The sequence below is a fragment of the Schistocerca nitens genome, chromosome 1 (genome assembly GCF_023898315.1).
Source record: "Schistocerca nitens isolate TAMUIC-IGC-003100 chromosome 1, iqSchNite1.1, whole genome shotgun sequence".
NCBI lineage: Eukaryota > Metazoa > Arthropoda > Insecta > Orthoptera > Acrididae > Schistocerca > Schistocerca nitens.
Window position 1 is genome coordinate 760,010,472 of NC_064614.1, and position 17,740 is coordinate 760,028,211.

Consider the following 17,740-nt stretch of genomic DNA (forward strand, 5'->3'; position numbering starts at 1 on the left):
TGAAACAACCAGAGGTTCTTAAGAATTTAAAAGAGAGCATCAGGCAATGGTTCATGTGAAACAGAGGTAGGAGCACAGTAGAAGACAATTGGGTAGCCTTTAGAGATATGATAGTGAAACTGGCAAAGCAGGAATGAGATGAGAAATGCAAGACTGTAAAAGCCTGCATGACTTTGGGAAGGGATAGATGGAGTGTGTAGGAAAGTTAGAGACGTAAAAAAAAATATTCATCTACATGAATAGTAATAGCTCAGATGAAAACCCAGTGTGAAGTAAAGAAAGGAAGGCAGAAAATCAGAAAGACTACATAGAGGCTGCATATAATGGAAAAAGATTTAAAGACATATTATAAAAAGAGAAGAGGAAGTGATTGAAAATTAGATAGAAGAGACAATGCTGCAACAAGAATCTGACAAAGCTCTGAAAGACTTAAACAGGACTGCTGGAGTAAACCTCATTCCTTCAAAATTATTGAGATTCTTGAGAGAGGCAGTCATGACAAAACAGTTCCATCTTTTATGCAAGATATACACTCTAAGGAGAAAAAAAAGTGCTACAAAGGAATTATCTAAATTGGATTGAAATAGGAAGATACGATGTTCATGTGCAGATACAAATGATTACAGTATCAGAAAAATTGGATGATTTATTCAAGAGAAAGAGCTTCACAAATTGAGCAAGTCAGTAATGCGTGCCCTAATGCGAGCAGTTATTCGGCTGGGCATTGACTGATAGTTATTGATGTCCTCATGCGGGATGTCATGCCAGATTCTGTACAATTGATGATTTAAATCATAAAAATCCTGAGCTGGTTGGAGGGCCTTGTCCATATGTTCCAAACATTCTGAAGTGGAGAGAGATCTGGTGACCTTTCTGACCAAGATAGGGTTTTACAAGCATGAAGACAAGCAGTAGAAACTCTCGCTGTATGTGGGTGGGCATTATGTTGCTGAAATGTAAGGCCAGGGTGGCTTGCCACTAAGAGCAACAAAACTGGTTGTAGAATATTGTCAACAGACCACTGTGATGTAAGGATGCCACATATGACAACCAAAGGGGTCCTGGTATGAAATGCAATGGCACCCCAGACCATCTCTCCTGGTTGTTGGGCTGTATGGCTAGTGACAGTCAGGTTGGTATCCCACTGCTGTTCGAGGCATCTCCAGACATGTCTTCACTGGTCATTGGGGCTCAGTTCGAAACAGGACTCATCACTGAAGACAGTTGGACTCCAGTCAGTGGAATTTCAAATGTGTCTGAAAAAGGCCCGGACAGCGATGGGGTACCAACCGTACAGCCCGACAGCCATTTTGTTTTATAGCAGGACCTCTTTGTTTGTCATCTGTGGCACCTTTACAACACAGTAATATGCCAATGATATTCTGTGTCCCATTTCGTTGCTCTTCATGGCAATCCATCCTGGGCTTACATTTCATCATGATAATGCCCATCCGCATGTGGTGCGAGTTTTTACTGCGTGTCTTTGAGCTTGCCAGACACTATCTCGACCAGCAAGATCACCAGATCTCTTCCCCAATTGAGAATGTTTTGAGCATTATGGGCAGGGCCCTTTAACCAGCTTGGGCTTTTGATGACTTACGGCGCCAACTAGACAGAATTCGCGCACAACACGCCTCAGGAGGATATCCAACAGCAATGCTTGCATAAAGGCCAACTTGTGAAGCTCTTTCTCTTGAATAAATTGTCCATTTTTTCTGATATTGTAATAATTTGTTGTCTGTACATAAGCATCACATTTACTCATTTATATCTTATTCAGAAATTTCTTTGTGCTCTGTCTTTTTTCTTTCTTTCCCTGAATGTAGTAATTCCTATTTCAAAGAAAGGTGGTGCTGGTAAACCCAGTTATTGAGGCAGAAATAAAGTAGACGAGACAGGTTAAATCTATTACGCTTTAAAATCTGGAACACTTTTTGATCCCATTAGTGTGGTACAGAGCTAATGTTCACTTCCTTCATCAACTTTGTCACCAATAAATGTTTGAGTAGGATGTTTTAAGTTCTCACAAACATATTTGAGATAACACTTCTTGCACTGATGAAGCCCAGAAATCCATTTCACTTCACCTGTACTGCTAGTCAGCAATCTAGTATGGTTGAAACAGCAGTGATTTTTTTATTTTTAAATCTTGCAGCTGGTACACCATATGCTGGTGGTGTGTTCCGTGTGAAGCTTGCTCTTGGGAAAGATTTCCCACAAGCACCGCCAAAGGCTTTCTTTCTCACAAAGATATTTCATCCAAATGTTGCGAAAAATGGAGAAATATGTGTGAATACATTGAAGAAGGACTGGAAGCCAGACCTTGGAATAAAGCACATATTATTGGTAACTACCACTTTGTCAAAAAATTGTTATATTAGTCACTAGAATTACAGATTGCATTAAATAGTGTTATGCATGTGATATAATTTTGTTATTTCATTGTTATTGTCTTACAGACAGTGAAATGCTTGCTTATTGTGCCAAATGCAGAATCTGCACTTAATGAAGAAGCAGGGAAATTGCTGCTTGAACAATATGAATGTTACTCCCAGAGAGCAAAAATGATGACTGAAATTCATGCTTTGGTAAGAACAATTTTATAATGGAAATATAATCTTCTTATTTTTCATAACAGCTAAGAGTCTGGTTTGCTTACAGAAGCAAATCTTTTGTTTACTATCTTTGTGTGCAGGACATGCTGGTTATGGGCTCAGTTTATAAATGTGTTTTTAACACTTTGGGTCCTGAGCCATAGCTCATGAAGCTCTACCACAAGGCCTAGCTGTTTTTAGCGTATTTTAATTTACTACAACTCATAAATGGTTTTTGTCATGGTAATGACATTATCCTTACTGAAAAGCCTGAACTTTCTAGTTTGAAGCTATGTATAATACTTCTGTCTTTTTAATAATATTTGCTTTCATGAAACTTTCAATTAAGAGGAAAAATTCATCAAGGATATATACACTTAATGCTCAGAAGGAAACTACATTATTTTAAACAAGAATTTTAATAATTATTCATACTCCTTGTTTTATCTACGGTAACCTCCTTTGGCTTTATTTTAAGATGCAATTTTGGTCTTTGTATGATAAATTTTGAAACACAGTAGTTTGCAATTTTGAAACACGGTAGTTTGCACAATGCCACTTTGCATTCACTACACTGGTAGCTTGTGTCTTTGTGCCACACTTTCCCAGTAAGCTTTTTGCCTCTCGGAGAACACACTACACATAGTTTTTGCTTCTGTTTCTTGCCTATTTGTCTTCTTTTCCAGAAAATGTTGATAGTCTGGAGAGTCCCAATGTACCAAGTTGTGGTTAAGAGATCTCTGCTGTCTGCGAGACCTGCACAGATAGTTGTCATAAACTGTGATGTTTTGAGGCGTTTTCCAGTTACCTCGTTGTACAATATACATATATATGGCCCAAACTCTTTGCCTTTACAAATGTCTGCTTGTGTCTGTGTATGAGCAGATGGATATGTGTGTGCGCGCGCGCAAGAGTATACCTGTCCTTTTTTCCCCCTAAGGTAAGTCTTTCCGCTCCCGGGATTGGAATGACTCCTTACCCTCTCCCTTAAAACCCACATACTTTCGTCTTTCCCTCTCCTTCCGTTGGTTGCGAAAGCCAGAATTTGGTGCTCAGAAGGAAATTACATTATTTTAAACAAGAATTTTAATAATTATTCATACTGCTTGTTTTATCTACGGTAACCTCCTTTGGCTTGGCAACTGACTAGATTTTCAAATCTAAGATGACTCTAATTTCTGTTCAGAATTTGATGTACTAAAGAAGCGGCCGCAAAGATTTTCAAACGGAGAAAAATTTTTGCTAAACTCTCGTTCAGAACATGTCCTATCATACGCAGTCTATTATTTAGTTCTTGTTGATCATTATCAAAGAAACAGCAGTGTAAGTAACAACAAATAGCAGTCTCTTGCCATTGTTTCGCTAATGAGACAATTCCTCTCTCTTTTTTTTATTGTTAGCGGCAGTAGCGCGCACAAAAGCAAGCCATGCCGCGAGCGGCGACAGTCCGTAAACACGCACTATCAGAATGCGACAAACAATGCATGACACAGTACAGTAATGCATTTTCAGCTTAGAGTGACGTAAACACCTATAACAAAGAAAACGGCACTTATCAGATCGAAGCAAAATAAGCAATAGATTCAAACCAGACGAAGCACGTGAAAAAGGAAGAGTACCCGTATAAATACGGGCGGAGCGCCTGACGCATAGCAATGGCTACCTGGTAAAGCTTAACTGCTAAGCTTACGACTTGAACCAAACTACTGTAGCTGTATCGTCATTCATTCGACCTAAATTGTCTATCATATTACAATGGACCAACTTTGTTTCGATTTGGAGGTGCGGCCTAAACCTCCTCTCTCCCCTTGAATTTCGAGTCTCAAATTTCAGGTGCGGCTTAGATTCGAGTGCGGCTTATATTCGAGTAAATACGGTAGGTGGTGGTGGGAGGGTGCATGGGACAGGTTTTACACCGGGCGCGATTACAAGGGTAGGAGCCAGAGGATAGGGAAGGTGGTTTGGGGATTTCATAGGGATGAACTAAGAGGTTACGAAGGTTAGGTGGACGGCGGAAAGACACTCTTGGTGGAGTGGGGAGGATTTCATGAAGGATGGATCTCATTTCACGGCAGGATTTGAGGAAGTCGTATCCCTGCTGGAGAGCCACATTCAGAGTTTGATCCAGTCCCGGAAAGCATCCTGTCACAAGTGGGGCACTTTTGTGGTTCTTCTGTGGGAGGTTCTGGGTTTGAGGGGATGAGGAAGTGGCTCTGGTCATTTGCTTCTGTACCAGGTCGGGAGGGTAGTTGCGGGATGCGAAAGCTGTTGTCAGGTTGTTGGTGTAATGGTTCAGGGATTCCGGACTGGAGCAGATTCGTTTGCCCCGAAGACCTAGGCTGTAGGGAAGGGACCGTTTGATGTGGAATGGGTGGCAGCTGTCATAATGGAGGTACTGTTGCTTGTTGGTGGGTTTGATGTGGACGGACGTGTGAAGCTGGCCATTGGACAGGTGGAGGTCAACATCAAGGAAAGTGGCATGGGATTTGGAGTAGGACCAGGTGAATCTGATGGAACCAAAGGAGTTGAGATTGGAGAGGAAATTCTGGAGTTCTTCTTCACTGTGAGTCCAGATCATGAAGATGTCATCAATAAATCTGTACCAAACTTTGGGTTGGCAGGCCTGGGTAACCAAGAAGGCTTCCTCTAAGCGACCCATGAATAGGTTGGCATACGAGGGGGCCATCCTGGTACCCATGGCTGTTCCCTTTAATTGTTGGTATGTCTGGTCTTCAAAAGTGAAGAAGTTGTGGGTCAGGATGAAGCTGGCTAAGGTAATGAGGAAAGAGGTTTTAGGTAGGATGGCAGGTGATCGGCGTGAAAGGAAGTGCTCCATCGCAACGAGGCCCTGGACGTGCGGGATATTTGTGTATAAGGAAGTGGCATCAATAAGGATTCCAGGCGTTCGAGAAAGTGGTTGGTGTCTTTGATGAAGGATGGGAGACTGCATGTAATGGGTTGAAGGTGTTGATCTACGTAGGCAGAGATACGTTCTGTGGGGGCTTGGTAACCAGCTACAATGGGGCGGCCGGGATGATTGGGTTTGTGAATTTTAGGAAGAAGGTAGAAGGTAGGGGTGCGGGGTGTCGGTGGGGTCAGGAGGTTGATGGAGTCAGGTGAAAGGTTTTGTAGGGGGCCTAAGGTTCTGAGGATTCCTTGAAGCTCCGCCTGGACATCAGGAATGGGATTACCTTGGCAAACTTTGTATGTGGTGTTGTCTGAAAGCTGACGCAGTCCCTCAGCCACATACTCCCGACGATCTAGTACCATGGTCGTGGAACCCTTGTCCGCCAGAAGAATGACGATGGACCGGTCAGCCTTCAGATCACGGATAGCCTGGGCTTCAGCAGTGGTGATGTTGGGAGTAGGATTAAGGTTTTTTAAGAAGGATTGAGAGCACTTTCATTTGGTAAGTCACATCATCTTTGGTTATATATATATATATATATATATATATATATATATATATATATATATATATATATATATATATATATATATAAAAACAAAGATGATGTGACTTACCAAATGAAAGTGCTGGCAGGTCGACAGACACACAAACATACACACAAAATTCAAGCTTTCGCAACAAACTGTTGCCTCATCAGGAAAGAGGGAAGGAGAGGGAAAGACGAAAGGATGTGGGTTTTAAGGGAGAGGGTAAGGAGTCATTCCAATCCCGGGAGCTGAAAGACTTACCTTAGGGGGGGAAAAAGGACGGGTATACACTCGCGCACACACACATATCCATCCACACATATACAGACACAAGCAGACATATTTAAAGACTGCCTCTCTCAACAATATACGTCACAATCTCAGCAGTGTGCCTTGTACTTATCATGTGCACATTTCTTTTGTCCTTCCAACAGAATGCCAAGATATTTCCTTTACGCCTAAAAATTATATCACCTTGCTGAAGTTTCAGATCTTTTACAGCAGAAGGTAATCCCTGTCTAGATTTTCTTGTAGTTCCCACAAGAGCTGTTCTTCCAGGTTCCGGTTCTGAAGCAAGGACTGGACTGGTGTATAATCTGTCTGTAAACAAATTGTAACCTTTTCCTGACAGATTCCCAAGCTATGTCTTCACCAGTGTCACTGTATCAAGCCTCTCACCTGCATAAACGGAAAAATTCCAGACATAACCTCTCTCCGACTCGGACGAAATGTTCAGTTTAATACCATATTTATTTGGCTTCTGTGGCATGTACTGCTTGAAATACACACGGCCACGAAATTTGCACATGCCTTCATCAGTTGTAATGTTTTGAGAGGGTGTATGTGCTCACTGGAAATTAGTAGACACCATATCCAGGAGGGGTCTCACCTTGTGCAGTGGGTCATAGCCAGCTTCACCTTTTTCCTTAGCAACTGAATTGTCACTGATGTGAAAGTTTCTCAAAATAGAAAGAAACTTGTGACGGCTCAGGATGTTTGGACAGAATTTACATGACACAACAGGATTCTTGGACCAGTGCTTTCATATACAGGATCTCACACTTACACACATGTGGACTACAAGTGCCAGAAACTTTCTTATTTCTATGAGAGTAACTCCTTTCCACTTCGATAGCGAGCAGGTAGAGGAAAGCGAATTTGTGCTTCGTAATTTCCTTATGCTTTGTTGTGCATACAGATTAGTTTGCTGCTTTATATGATTCACCATACTGTCTGTAAGTGAACAAAAAAGAAATCTAGAGGTGTGCTGTTCTGGTCTAAACTGGTAAGGTTGCACGTTCCAGAGTGTCCTGAGAATGGATAGGTATTTGGCACGTGATCATTAGTCGTGTAGCCTTCCTCAGAATCGGTACGGCGCGAAGTTCTCGATCTCTCACACACTCTTGATCGCCCACGCACTTCAGGTGTGGTATCAGCAGGAACAATGGCAAGAACTTGGACGATCGCTCTCTTCGTCTGAATCTACCATAAAAGTAGTATTTGCAAATAAAATCACTTACTACGGTAGTTACGTATTGAAAGCTCTTTCAATTGAAATCTGAATAAAAATATTGTGTATTTTGTTATCTGGATTCCTTACCTGAAGACTCAGAAACTTCTTCTTGAATATAGTCTACGTCATCATCAGAATCAAGCAAATCATCATCCTCCGAAAAATCAACATCACTTTCTTCAAACTCGCGTGATAACTCAAGAGTGATTTCATCATCCGTCAAACCACATCTCGCCATGTCGACGCAACTGAGCATGCGCACGGCAGAATATTCGCACTCACAAAGCCTCACAAAAAAAAAGAGAGTGGTCCTCTCTTGTCCGGCGTACCCACACCATCTAGCGTCAAATACTTCAACTATAGCCTCTACTGTGCCTCCCAGACTTTTGGGAGCTCTAAGAACACGTAAAGGAAGGAAGGGGAAGATCGAGCACACGTGCCCATAAAATTACGGGTGTCGGATTTTCGGGCTGGTCAGGTGCGCCCTTATTTTTACAGGCGTCAGCTCCGAAGTGTTAAGAGTGATAAAATTATGGTAACAGACTTTTATGCCTAAAAATTACTCAACTCATGTTTTTGTTGCCTTCAGTCTGGAGACTGGTTGAATGTAAGTTTCCATGCAAACCTGTTCACTGAAGACCTTGGTCTCCCTCTTCAATTTCACCCCCGCCTCCTGACCAACACCACACACACACGCACCTGTATGGCTCCATTGTGCCAGCTGACTCCAATGAGCCAGCACCGCAACGACTGAAGTCATCCAGTGCTTGCTCATTGTAGTCAGCTGGGACATGTAGGTGTATATGTCTGTAATGATAAGGGATTCACCTGAAAACTATTCATGTTCTCAGTCTTGTGTACATGCCCGTTTACAACTCAGCACCTGGACTACTTTTGAAGTTGTTACCTCCACTCCTCAAATTCTGTATATTCCACCCTATTAATGCAATGTGTTTGCAGTATGTATCACAATATATGTTTCTGGCAAATATTTAAGATGATTTTGGAGTTAGACATCATAAGCACAATGTCTTCTAAGTGTACATATTTTATCAGAAGATCGAAATATGAAAAAGAAAGTTACAGCGGATAGTGTGTCACTCACTGGAAGGAATTTATGAAGAAGAGGTTATCTTAAAAAGCGAAATAAGGGTAATGAAATGCAGTTCAATTAAATCAGGCAGAGAATAAGATTAGAGAATGAGATACTAAAAGTAGTAATAGGTTTTGCTATTTGGGCAGCAAAATAACTGATGGTACCTGAAATAGAGAGGATGTAATATTGGAGACTGGCTACAGCAATAAAATCTTTTCGGGAAAGAGAAATTAGTTAACAGAGAATATAAATTTAAGTGTCAGGAACTATTTTCTGAAGGTATTTATCCGAAGTATAGGCTTTTATGGAAGCGCACCATGGATGATAAGCCAGTTCAGACAAGAAGATAATAAATTCTTTTGAAATGTGGTACTATAGAAAAATGCTGAACATTAGATGGATAGATCGTATAACATAAGAGGAGTTACTGAATCGAACTGGAAAGAAAAGAAATTTGTGGCACAACTTGACTAAAAGAATACATCAGTTGTTAAAGCACATGATGAGGCATCAGTGAATTGTCAGTTTGGTATTGGAGTGAAGTGTTGCAGTAAAAATTGTAGAGGCAGACAAAGGTATGAATTCAGTAAGCAGGTTCAAATGAACGTAGTTTGCAGTAGTTATTCAGAGAAGAGGAGGCTTGCACAGGATAGACTAGCATGGAGAGCTGCTTCAAACCAGTTTTTGGGTTGAAGGTAACAACAACAACAACATGCAAGGTGAATAGATTTTTTGAAATTTATTACTGATGAATATTGACAAGGTGTAACCAGAATAGAGTCCAAATCCAAAATCAGAATTGTCAGTGAAATACAACAGTTACCAGTGAAAACATGTCAGTCAAGGACACCAATGTATAGTCAGGACAGAACTGACCACCTTGATAGAAAGTGCAGCTATTTATGTATTCGCAATGCTGGTATTTCTATAGACATAGAATTCAGTATTTCAAGAACCTTCCAGAAATGATAAACTCAAAAAAGTTATTAACTGCTGGGGGTCGAATTTCAACTGGTGACCCATAGCGCATCAGCCAGCGACTCTAACCACCACACTGCAATACATGCACCAGAGTTTGCAGCATTACTCCCTCTCCTGAAGAAGTAACCTGTCGTTTCAGGAGATTTCATTGGAGTCAATTACAGCACCCTGGACCAAAATCTGGTCAAGGGCCCTCTGTGTGGTGGCACTGATGGATCCTTGGATTCTGGTAGTTTCATTACATCCTCTTCACAGTGATGTGCATTGAATGTGGCCCCTTCTGTCGAATCTTCATGATAGTTTCCCATAGTCCAACTTTCCGCACAGGAGTAAAAATCCATACCTAGTCTCCCCGGCTGTATCTCACTGGCTGGCACATGGGAGTAATAACCCCTTTGGTCTTTCTGCTGGGTGTTCAGGGTCCATATTGCAGCCAGCTACCTTGCTTCTTTGGTTGTGGTGATGAGGGGTTTCATGTAGTCATCCTGGTCGTTATCGAGTTGAAATAGTTTATCCATGTCATTTCAGCCCTGTGAGCGTGGCTTAGAAAGAACAGTGTGAAACCTGTAGTATCGTGCTTCATTGCATTGCTTGCGAATGTCAGGCAGTATTGTATCCCTGTCTCTCTGTTGTACATCTAAGTACATTGGTAGCATATCTTCATGGCATTCTGTGAGACTGTTAGTCTGCGGACAGTAGGCTATTATCGTGTGAGTGATGGTGCAGTGTGGAAATTCTTCAGGATTGCTGGCTGCAGATGTTCTGGGATGACAAGCAACCATTTCTGCCCATTCGATGGTAGTTGCTGTTGTACAATGTTCCATTTATTAATTGGGATCCTTTTGTGGTTGGTTTCTCATTATTCAAGGCTTCTATGGTTTTCAGCAATGCAGGATCTTCCTTGTGTTCAGCAGCAATGTCATTTAATGCAACGATGATGTAAATTTCATCCACGCTGTTGTGTTCTGTCAAAGGATTTCTTGACAGGCAGTGAACATCCTCTTTTTTTTCCCATTATAATGGTGTACTCCTGAAGCCTCAGTGCCCATCTTGCCATTCAACCCAATGTATCCTTCAGGCTAGTCATCCAAAGAATGGTGATCCATCACAGTGGTGAACGGTTTGCCAAATCATTGTGGCTGGAACTTATTGGTGGCCACAACAACTGCAAGGCACTTTTTCTAGGCTGCAGAGTAGTTCATCTCAGACTTGGAGAGTGCTCTGGAATAATAAACTATCCATCACATTTTCAGTACTTTCCTGAATTTGTACTAGATCTGTCCCTATTCCAGAACTCCTAGTGTCGGTGTGAAGTTCTGTCTCGGCATTCTCGTCATACAGTGCTATGACTGGATATGTTAGTGCTTCCTTAAGGACAAGGAAAAATCTTTCTTGTACCTCTTATTCCAGGAAAATCTGGCGTCTCCCTGCAGAGGTTCTTGCTGGCAATGCGTTGTATGAACACTGGCTAATTGCTGGATGATCCCGTTTTGATATGGTGTTTTACTGCGGGTCGTTTGGCCTTTCTTTTCTCCACTCTGGGTATGAAAGAGACTGAAAATTGTCGAGGGACGTGCCTTGGTTCAGAAGTACTTTATGAATCTCTTGTAGTATGAGCATATTCTGAGGAGACATCACACGTCACAGACATTCTGGGGAGTTGGAAATTCTGTGACTGCTCTTATTTTCTCTGAATTGTGGTGGAGTCCACCACCATTCTCTAGGGAACTCAAGATTTTTATTTCTGGGTGGTATCCGCACTTTTCAGGCAGACACCTGCAGTCTGAACAAACTTTATTGCAGTTTCTTCAAATATTTTTGAAAAAATGACTGTAACCCATAGGAAAGAGATGTCAACCATTTAAGGTTTTGGAGCAGGTTTCCAGTCATACATTTGAAAGGGGCTGGAACGCACAGTCCAAATGGCATAACTTGAACTCAAAGAGGCCGTCAGGAGTTATGAAGCCAGTCCTTTCTCGGTCAGCCTTTTCAGCTTCGATTTGGCAGTAGCCTGCCTGAACATCCATAGTGGAGAAATACTTTGTTTCTTTCAGTCAGTGTAGGGTGTCATCAATGTGTGGCAATGGATAGACATCATTCTTCATGGTTTCGTTCTGTCATCAGTAGTAGACGCAGAAACACTTTTTGCTGTCCTTCACAAGGTACATAGAGTACCAGGGATGCTCTAAAGGTTCAATGATGCTATCTTGCAAGCTCTTCTCCACTTTCTCCCGGGTTACCCATCCTTCAGTTGGCGATGCGTTGTATGAACACTGGCTAATTGTTGGATGATCCCCTGTGTTGATATGGTGTTTTACTGTGGGTCACTTGGCCTTTCTTTTTTCCACTCTGGGTATGAAAGAGACTGAAAATTGTCGCAGATTGGCTATCTCTAGCTTATGTTTTTCCTTGGTTGGTTGGTTGGTTGTTTTTGGGGAAGGAGACCAGACAGCGAGGTCATCGGTCTCATCGGATTAGGGAAGGACGGGGAAAGAAGTCAGCCGTGCCCTTTGAAAGGAACCATCCCAGCATTTGCCTGGAGCAATTTAGGGAAATCACGGAAAACGTAAATCAGGATGGCCGGACGCGGGATTGAACCGTTGTCCTCCCGAATGCGAGTCCAGTGTCTAACTACTGCGCCACCTCGCTCGGTTTTCCTCGGTTAGGGCAGATCCTATTGGTAAAATGATATTATTGTCCTCCCCTGTATTGTCTGTAGTAGTAGCAGAGCATGATTCTTTTGTTGATTGAGAATAATGTTATGTCTGCATTCTACTAAAATCACAAATTCAGAGGCCTGTGTTATGTCATTGATAGTTAATTTTACAGTACATGTTCCTGTTCGCTGAACATTTCCCATATCCAACTTTCAGTATAATCCCTCTTGTATCATGGAACTTTGTCTTCTGTAGTTGATGACAATAAGAATCTAATAGTTCAGAAAAGTGCACAGACAGGTTGGCTGTTCATTAAGGTGTCAGTGAGATTTTGTGACACGGTGGCTGTCGTCTGTAGAGACCTTGTATCTTTGTTGGACTCACCTCCACAGATGATTGCCTTGCTTAGTTTTCTTGAATTCAGCAACTATGCAAGTGGCAGGTACCTCTGCACAGTGATAGGGGAACTGTTGTGACATGACAAGCAATGACTTCATCCAGGCTATGGCGATGAGCAGTTGACTAATGTGAATAGAACTGTTGTGACAGTTGGTGTCTTATGGTGTAGTAGTCAACAAACAGTAGAGTTCTCACTCTGCAGTAGTGTGCTTGCCCAGGCAGCCACAGTGAAAACAGGCTAGCATCTTGTCCTCTATCCTCCATATGTATGTTCTTCTGCGAGGAGGTTAAGTAGGTAGAGGAATTGGGTGTACCTGCGTTGGTTGGGTGCTGGGTTGCATATCACAGCAATGGTAGAAGTCTGGGTTGGCCACGTACGTTCTTCATGGCTTGATCATCGTGTTGGAGACTGGTGCCAAAGATCAATAAACCTCTTCTTCAACATTCTGTGTTACCTCCTGACATATGGGGTCAAACATTCATGGCCACCATCTCTTGTGTATTGGTTTGATAGTTCTGCCTGCCGTAAAGTGCTATATATCTTTTCTTACAGTCTGGCATGTGAGAGAAGCGATGTTATCAGGATTCAATCATACTGGTTTTGTGTCTCTTTTTCTGTTGCATTTTGTTATGGAACGTAACTTAATGCTGCTGGTGATGATGAACATTCAGCTCTGTAGTTGACTAGTGCTAATACGAGTCAACCATCGGTGCTAATACGAATCAACCATCGATGTCAGTGAGATTTCCTGACATCTTGGAGACTGTCTATGGAGGAAATTCATCTGTGATGGCCTCACCTCCATGGATGGTTGCCTAGCTTAGCAGTTGATACAGTGAATGGCTACAGTAATGGATTTCGTCCTACAGGACAGCTATAATAATCTGTAGTTGATGGGTGTAAGTAAAACTCTTATGATAGTTGATTGTTGTTGTTGTTATTGTTGTGGTCTTCAGTCCTGAGACTGGTTTGATGCAGCTCTCCATGCTACTCTATCCTGTGCAAGCTGCTTCATCTCCCAGTAACAACTGCAACCTAAATCCTTCTGAATCTGCTTAGTGTATTCATCTCTTGGTCTCCCTCTACGATTTTTACCCTCCACGCTGCCCTCCAATACTAAATTGGTGATCCCTTGATGCCTCAGAACATGTCCTACCAACTGATCCCTTCTACTAGTCAAGTTGTGCCACAAACTTCTCTTCTCCCCAATCCTATTCAATACCTCCTCATTAGTTATGTGATCTACCCATCTAATCTTTAGCATTCTTCTGTAGCACCACATTTCAAAAGCTTCTATTCTCTTCTTTTCCAAACTATTTATCGTCCATGTTTCACTTCCATACATGGCTACACTCCATACAAATACTTTCAGAAACAACTTCCTGACATTTAAATCTATACTCGATGTTAACAAATTTCTCTTCTTCAGAAACGCTTTCCTTCCCATTGCCAGACTACATTTTATATCCTCTCTACTTCGACCATCATCAGTTATTTTACTCCCCAAATAACAAAACTCCTTTACTACTTTAAGTGTCTCATTTCCTAATCTAATTCCCTCAGCATCACCCAACTTAATTTGACTACATTCCATTATCCTCGTTTTACTTTTGTTGATGTTCATCTTATATCCTCCTTTCAAGACACTACCCATTCCGTTCAACTGCTCTTCCAAGTCCTTTGCTGTCTCTGACAGAATTACAATGTCATCGGTGAACCTCAAGGTTTTTATTTCTTCTCCCTGGATTTTAATACCTATTCCGAATTTTTCTTTTGTTTCCTTCACTGCTTGCTCAATATACAGATTGAATAACATCGGGGAGAGGCTACAACCCTGTCTCACTCCCTTCCCAATCACTGCTTCCCTTTCATGTCCCTCGACTCTTATAACTGCCATCTGGTTTCTGTACAAGTTGTAAATAGCCTTTCGCTCCCTGTATTTTACCCCTGCCACCTTCAGAATTTGAAAGAGAGTATTCCAGTCAACATTGTCAAAAGCTTTCTGTAAGTCTACAAATGCTAGAAACGTAGGTTTGCCTTTCCTTAATCTAGCTTCTAAGGTAAGTCGTAGGGTCAATATTGCCTCACGTGTTCCTATATTTCTACGGAATCCAAACTGATCTTCCCCGAGGTCGGCTTCTACTAATTTTTCCATTCGTCTGTAAAGAATTCGTGTTAGTATTTTGCAGCCGTGACTTGTTAAACTGATAGTTCGGTAATTTTCACATCTGTCAACACCTGCTTTCTTTGGGATTGGAATTATTATATTCTTCTTGAAGTCTGAGGGTATTTTGCCTGTCTCATACATCTTGCTCACCAGATGGTAGAGTTTTGTCAGGACTGGCTCTCCCAAGGCTGTCAGTAGTTCTAATGGAATGTTGTCTACTCCCGGGGCCTTGTTTCGACTCAGGTCTCTCAGTGCTCTGTCAAACTCTTCACGCAGTGTCATATCTCCCAATTCATCTTCATCTACCTCCTCTTCCATTTCCATAATATTGTCCTCAAGTACATCGCCCTTGTATAGACCCTCTATATACTCCTTCCACCTTTGTGCTTTCCCTTCTTTGCTTAGAACTGGGTTTCCATCTGAGCTCTTGATATTCATACAAGTGGTTCTCTTTTCTCCAAAGGTCTCTTTAATGTTCCTGTAGCCTGTATCTATCTTACCCCTAGTGAGATAAGCCTCTACATCCTTACATTAGTCCTCTAGCCATCCCTGCTTAGCCATTCTGCACTTCCTGTGGATGTAATTTTTGAGACGTTTGTATTCCTTTTTGCCTGCTTCATTTACTGTATTTTTATATTTTCTCCTTTCATCAATTAAATTCAACATTTCTTCTGTTAGCCAAGGATTTCTACTAGCCCTCGTCTTTTTACCTACTTTATCCTCTGCTGCCTTCACTATTTCATCCCTCAAAGCTACCCATTCTTCTTCTACTGTATTTCTTTCCCCCATTCCTGTCAATTGTTCCCTTATGCTCTCCCTGAAACTCTGTACAACCTCTGGTTCTTTCAGTTTATCCAGGTCCCATCTCCTTAAATTCCCACCTTTTTGCAGTTTCTTCAGTTTTAATCTACAGTTCATAACCAATAGATTGTGGTCAGAGTCCACATCTGCGCCTGGAAACGTCTTACAATTTAAAAACTGGTTCCTAAATCTCTGTCTTACCATTATAGAATCTATCTGAAACCTGTCAGTATCTCCAGGCTTCTTCCATGTATACAACCTTCTTTTATGATTCTTGAACCAAGTGTTAGCTTCATTAAGTTGTGCTCTGTGCAAAATTCTACCAGACGGCTTCCTCTTTCATTTCTTCCCCCAATCCATATTCACCTACTACGTTTCCTTCTCTTCCTTTTCCTACTACCTAATTCCAGTCACCCATGACTATTAAATTTTCGTCTCCCTTCACTATCTGAATAATTTTTTTTATTTCATCATACATTTGTTCAATTTCTTCATCATCTGCAGAGCTAGTTGGCATATAAACTTGTACTACTGTAGTAGGCGTGGGCTTTGTGTCTATCTTGGCCACAATAATGTGTTCACTATGCTGTTTGTAGTAGCTTACCCGCACTCCTATTTTTTTATTCATTGTTAAACCTACTCCTGCATTCCCCCGTTTTGATTTTGTATTTATAACCCTGTATTCGCCTGACCAAAAGTCTTGTTCCTCCTGCCACCGAACTTCACTAATTCCCACTATATCTAACTTTAACCTATCCATTTCCCTTTTTAAATTTTCTAACCTACCTACCCGATTAAGGGATCTGACATTCCACGCTCCGATCCGTAGAATGCCAGTTTTCTTTCTCCTGATAACGACGTCCTCCTGAGTAGTCCCCGCCCGGAGATCCGAATGGGGGACTATTTTACCTCCGGAATATTTTACCCAAGAGGACGCCATCATCATTTAACCATACAGTAAAGCTGCATGCCCTCGGGAAAAATTACGGCTGTAGTTTCCCCTTGCTTTCAGCCGTTCGCAGTACCAGCACAGCAAGGCCGTTTTGGTTAGTGTTACAAGGCCAGATCAGTCAATCATCCAGACTTGCCCCTGCAACTACTGAGAATGCTGCTGCCCCTCTTCAGGAACCACACGTTTGTCTGGCCTCTCAAGAGATACCCCTCCGTTGTGGTTGCATCAACGGTAGGGCTATCTGTATCGCTGAGGCACGCAAGCCTCCCCACCAACGACGAGGTCCATGGTTCATGGGGGGGGGGGGATGGTTGCTTGGTTGATAGTAGTCATCAAAAAGTGGTCTTCCTTCTCTACCTAGTGTACAATATGTCCACGGTGTGCACAGTGAAAACATACCAGTGTGTTGTCCTCTGCCCTCCAAATGTCACTTCTTCTGTGGGGTGTTAAACTTGGCAGTGGAGTTGTTTGTACCTGCATTAGTTGGCTGCTGCATCGTTGTTTTTTGGCTGCAGCGTAAGTCCAAGCTGGCCGAATCCATTCTTCCTAATTAGTTCAACTGATGGTGGAGCTTGGTGCTAGAGATCCTTACATGTCTTCTTCAACATTTTATGCTTCTTCACAACATATGTGGCCAACATGTTTGGCTGCTATATCTCACTTATGTACTTGGACCAACAGTTCTGGCAGTCTTAAAATGCTGTGCCTATTCTCTTAATACCTGAAATATGAGAGAAGTGAGGTTGTGGCAGTCTTCCACAACTATTATAGGAACCACATTTGGGTTATCAGTCATACTGTGGTGCATTTTCTCAATGTCCTGGTACCACTTGATGAATTCCTCTGTTGTTGTGATATTCTTTCCCAGAAAAGCTTGGTACATGTCTTCTGCGCAACTCTTTTCATCAGATGTGAGATTTTTTCACCTTCTGTCATATTCGGATTCAGTATGATACAAAGGACCAAAACATGCTGTGTGTATTAATGTATCCTTCCACCAAGACATTAGGACCTCTACTTCAATTGTTCTTCTGCTAAGCAGACTTGGTGTCGACTGTCGCCAAGATTTTGCTTCAGTTCGGCCTGGAATTTGTCCCGGCTGCTGAGCTTTTCTTCATTGTTCTTGAGCCATTGCTGGACT

At 42.0% G+C, this 17,740-nt stretch overlaps 1 protein-coding gene across 1 annotated transcript in view; it reads left to right on the forward strand.

The window, feature by feature from the left end:
• The window catches only part of LOC126260985 (ubiquitin-conjugating enzyme E2 S), an 81,989-nt gene that overhangs the window by 59,293 nt on the left and 4,956 nt on the right, over positions 1-17,740 (forward strand). Inside the window, exons 3-4 of the mRNA XM_049958500.1 lie at positions 2,156-2,346; positions 2,460-2,588. Coding sequence (XP_049814457.1) covers positions 2,156-2,346; positions 2,460-2,588 — 320 coding nt within the window. The remainder of the gene's footprint in view (positions 1-2,155; positions 2,347-2,459; positions 2,589-17,740) is intronic.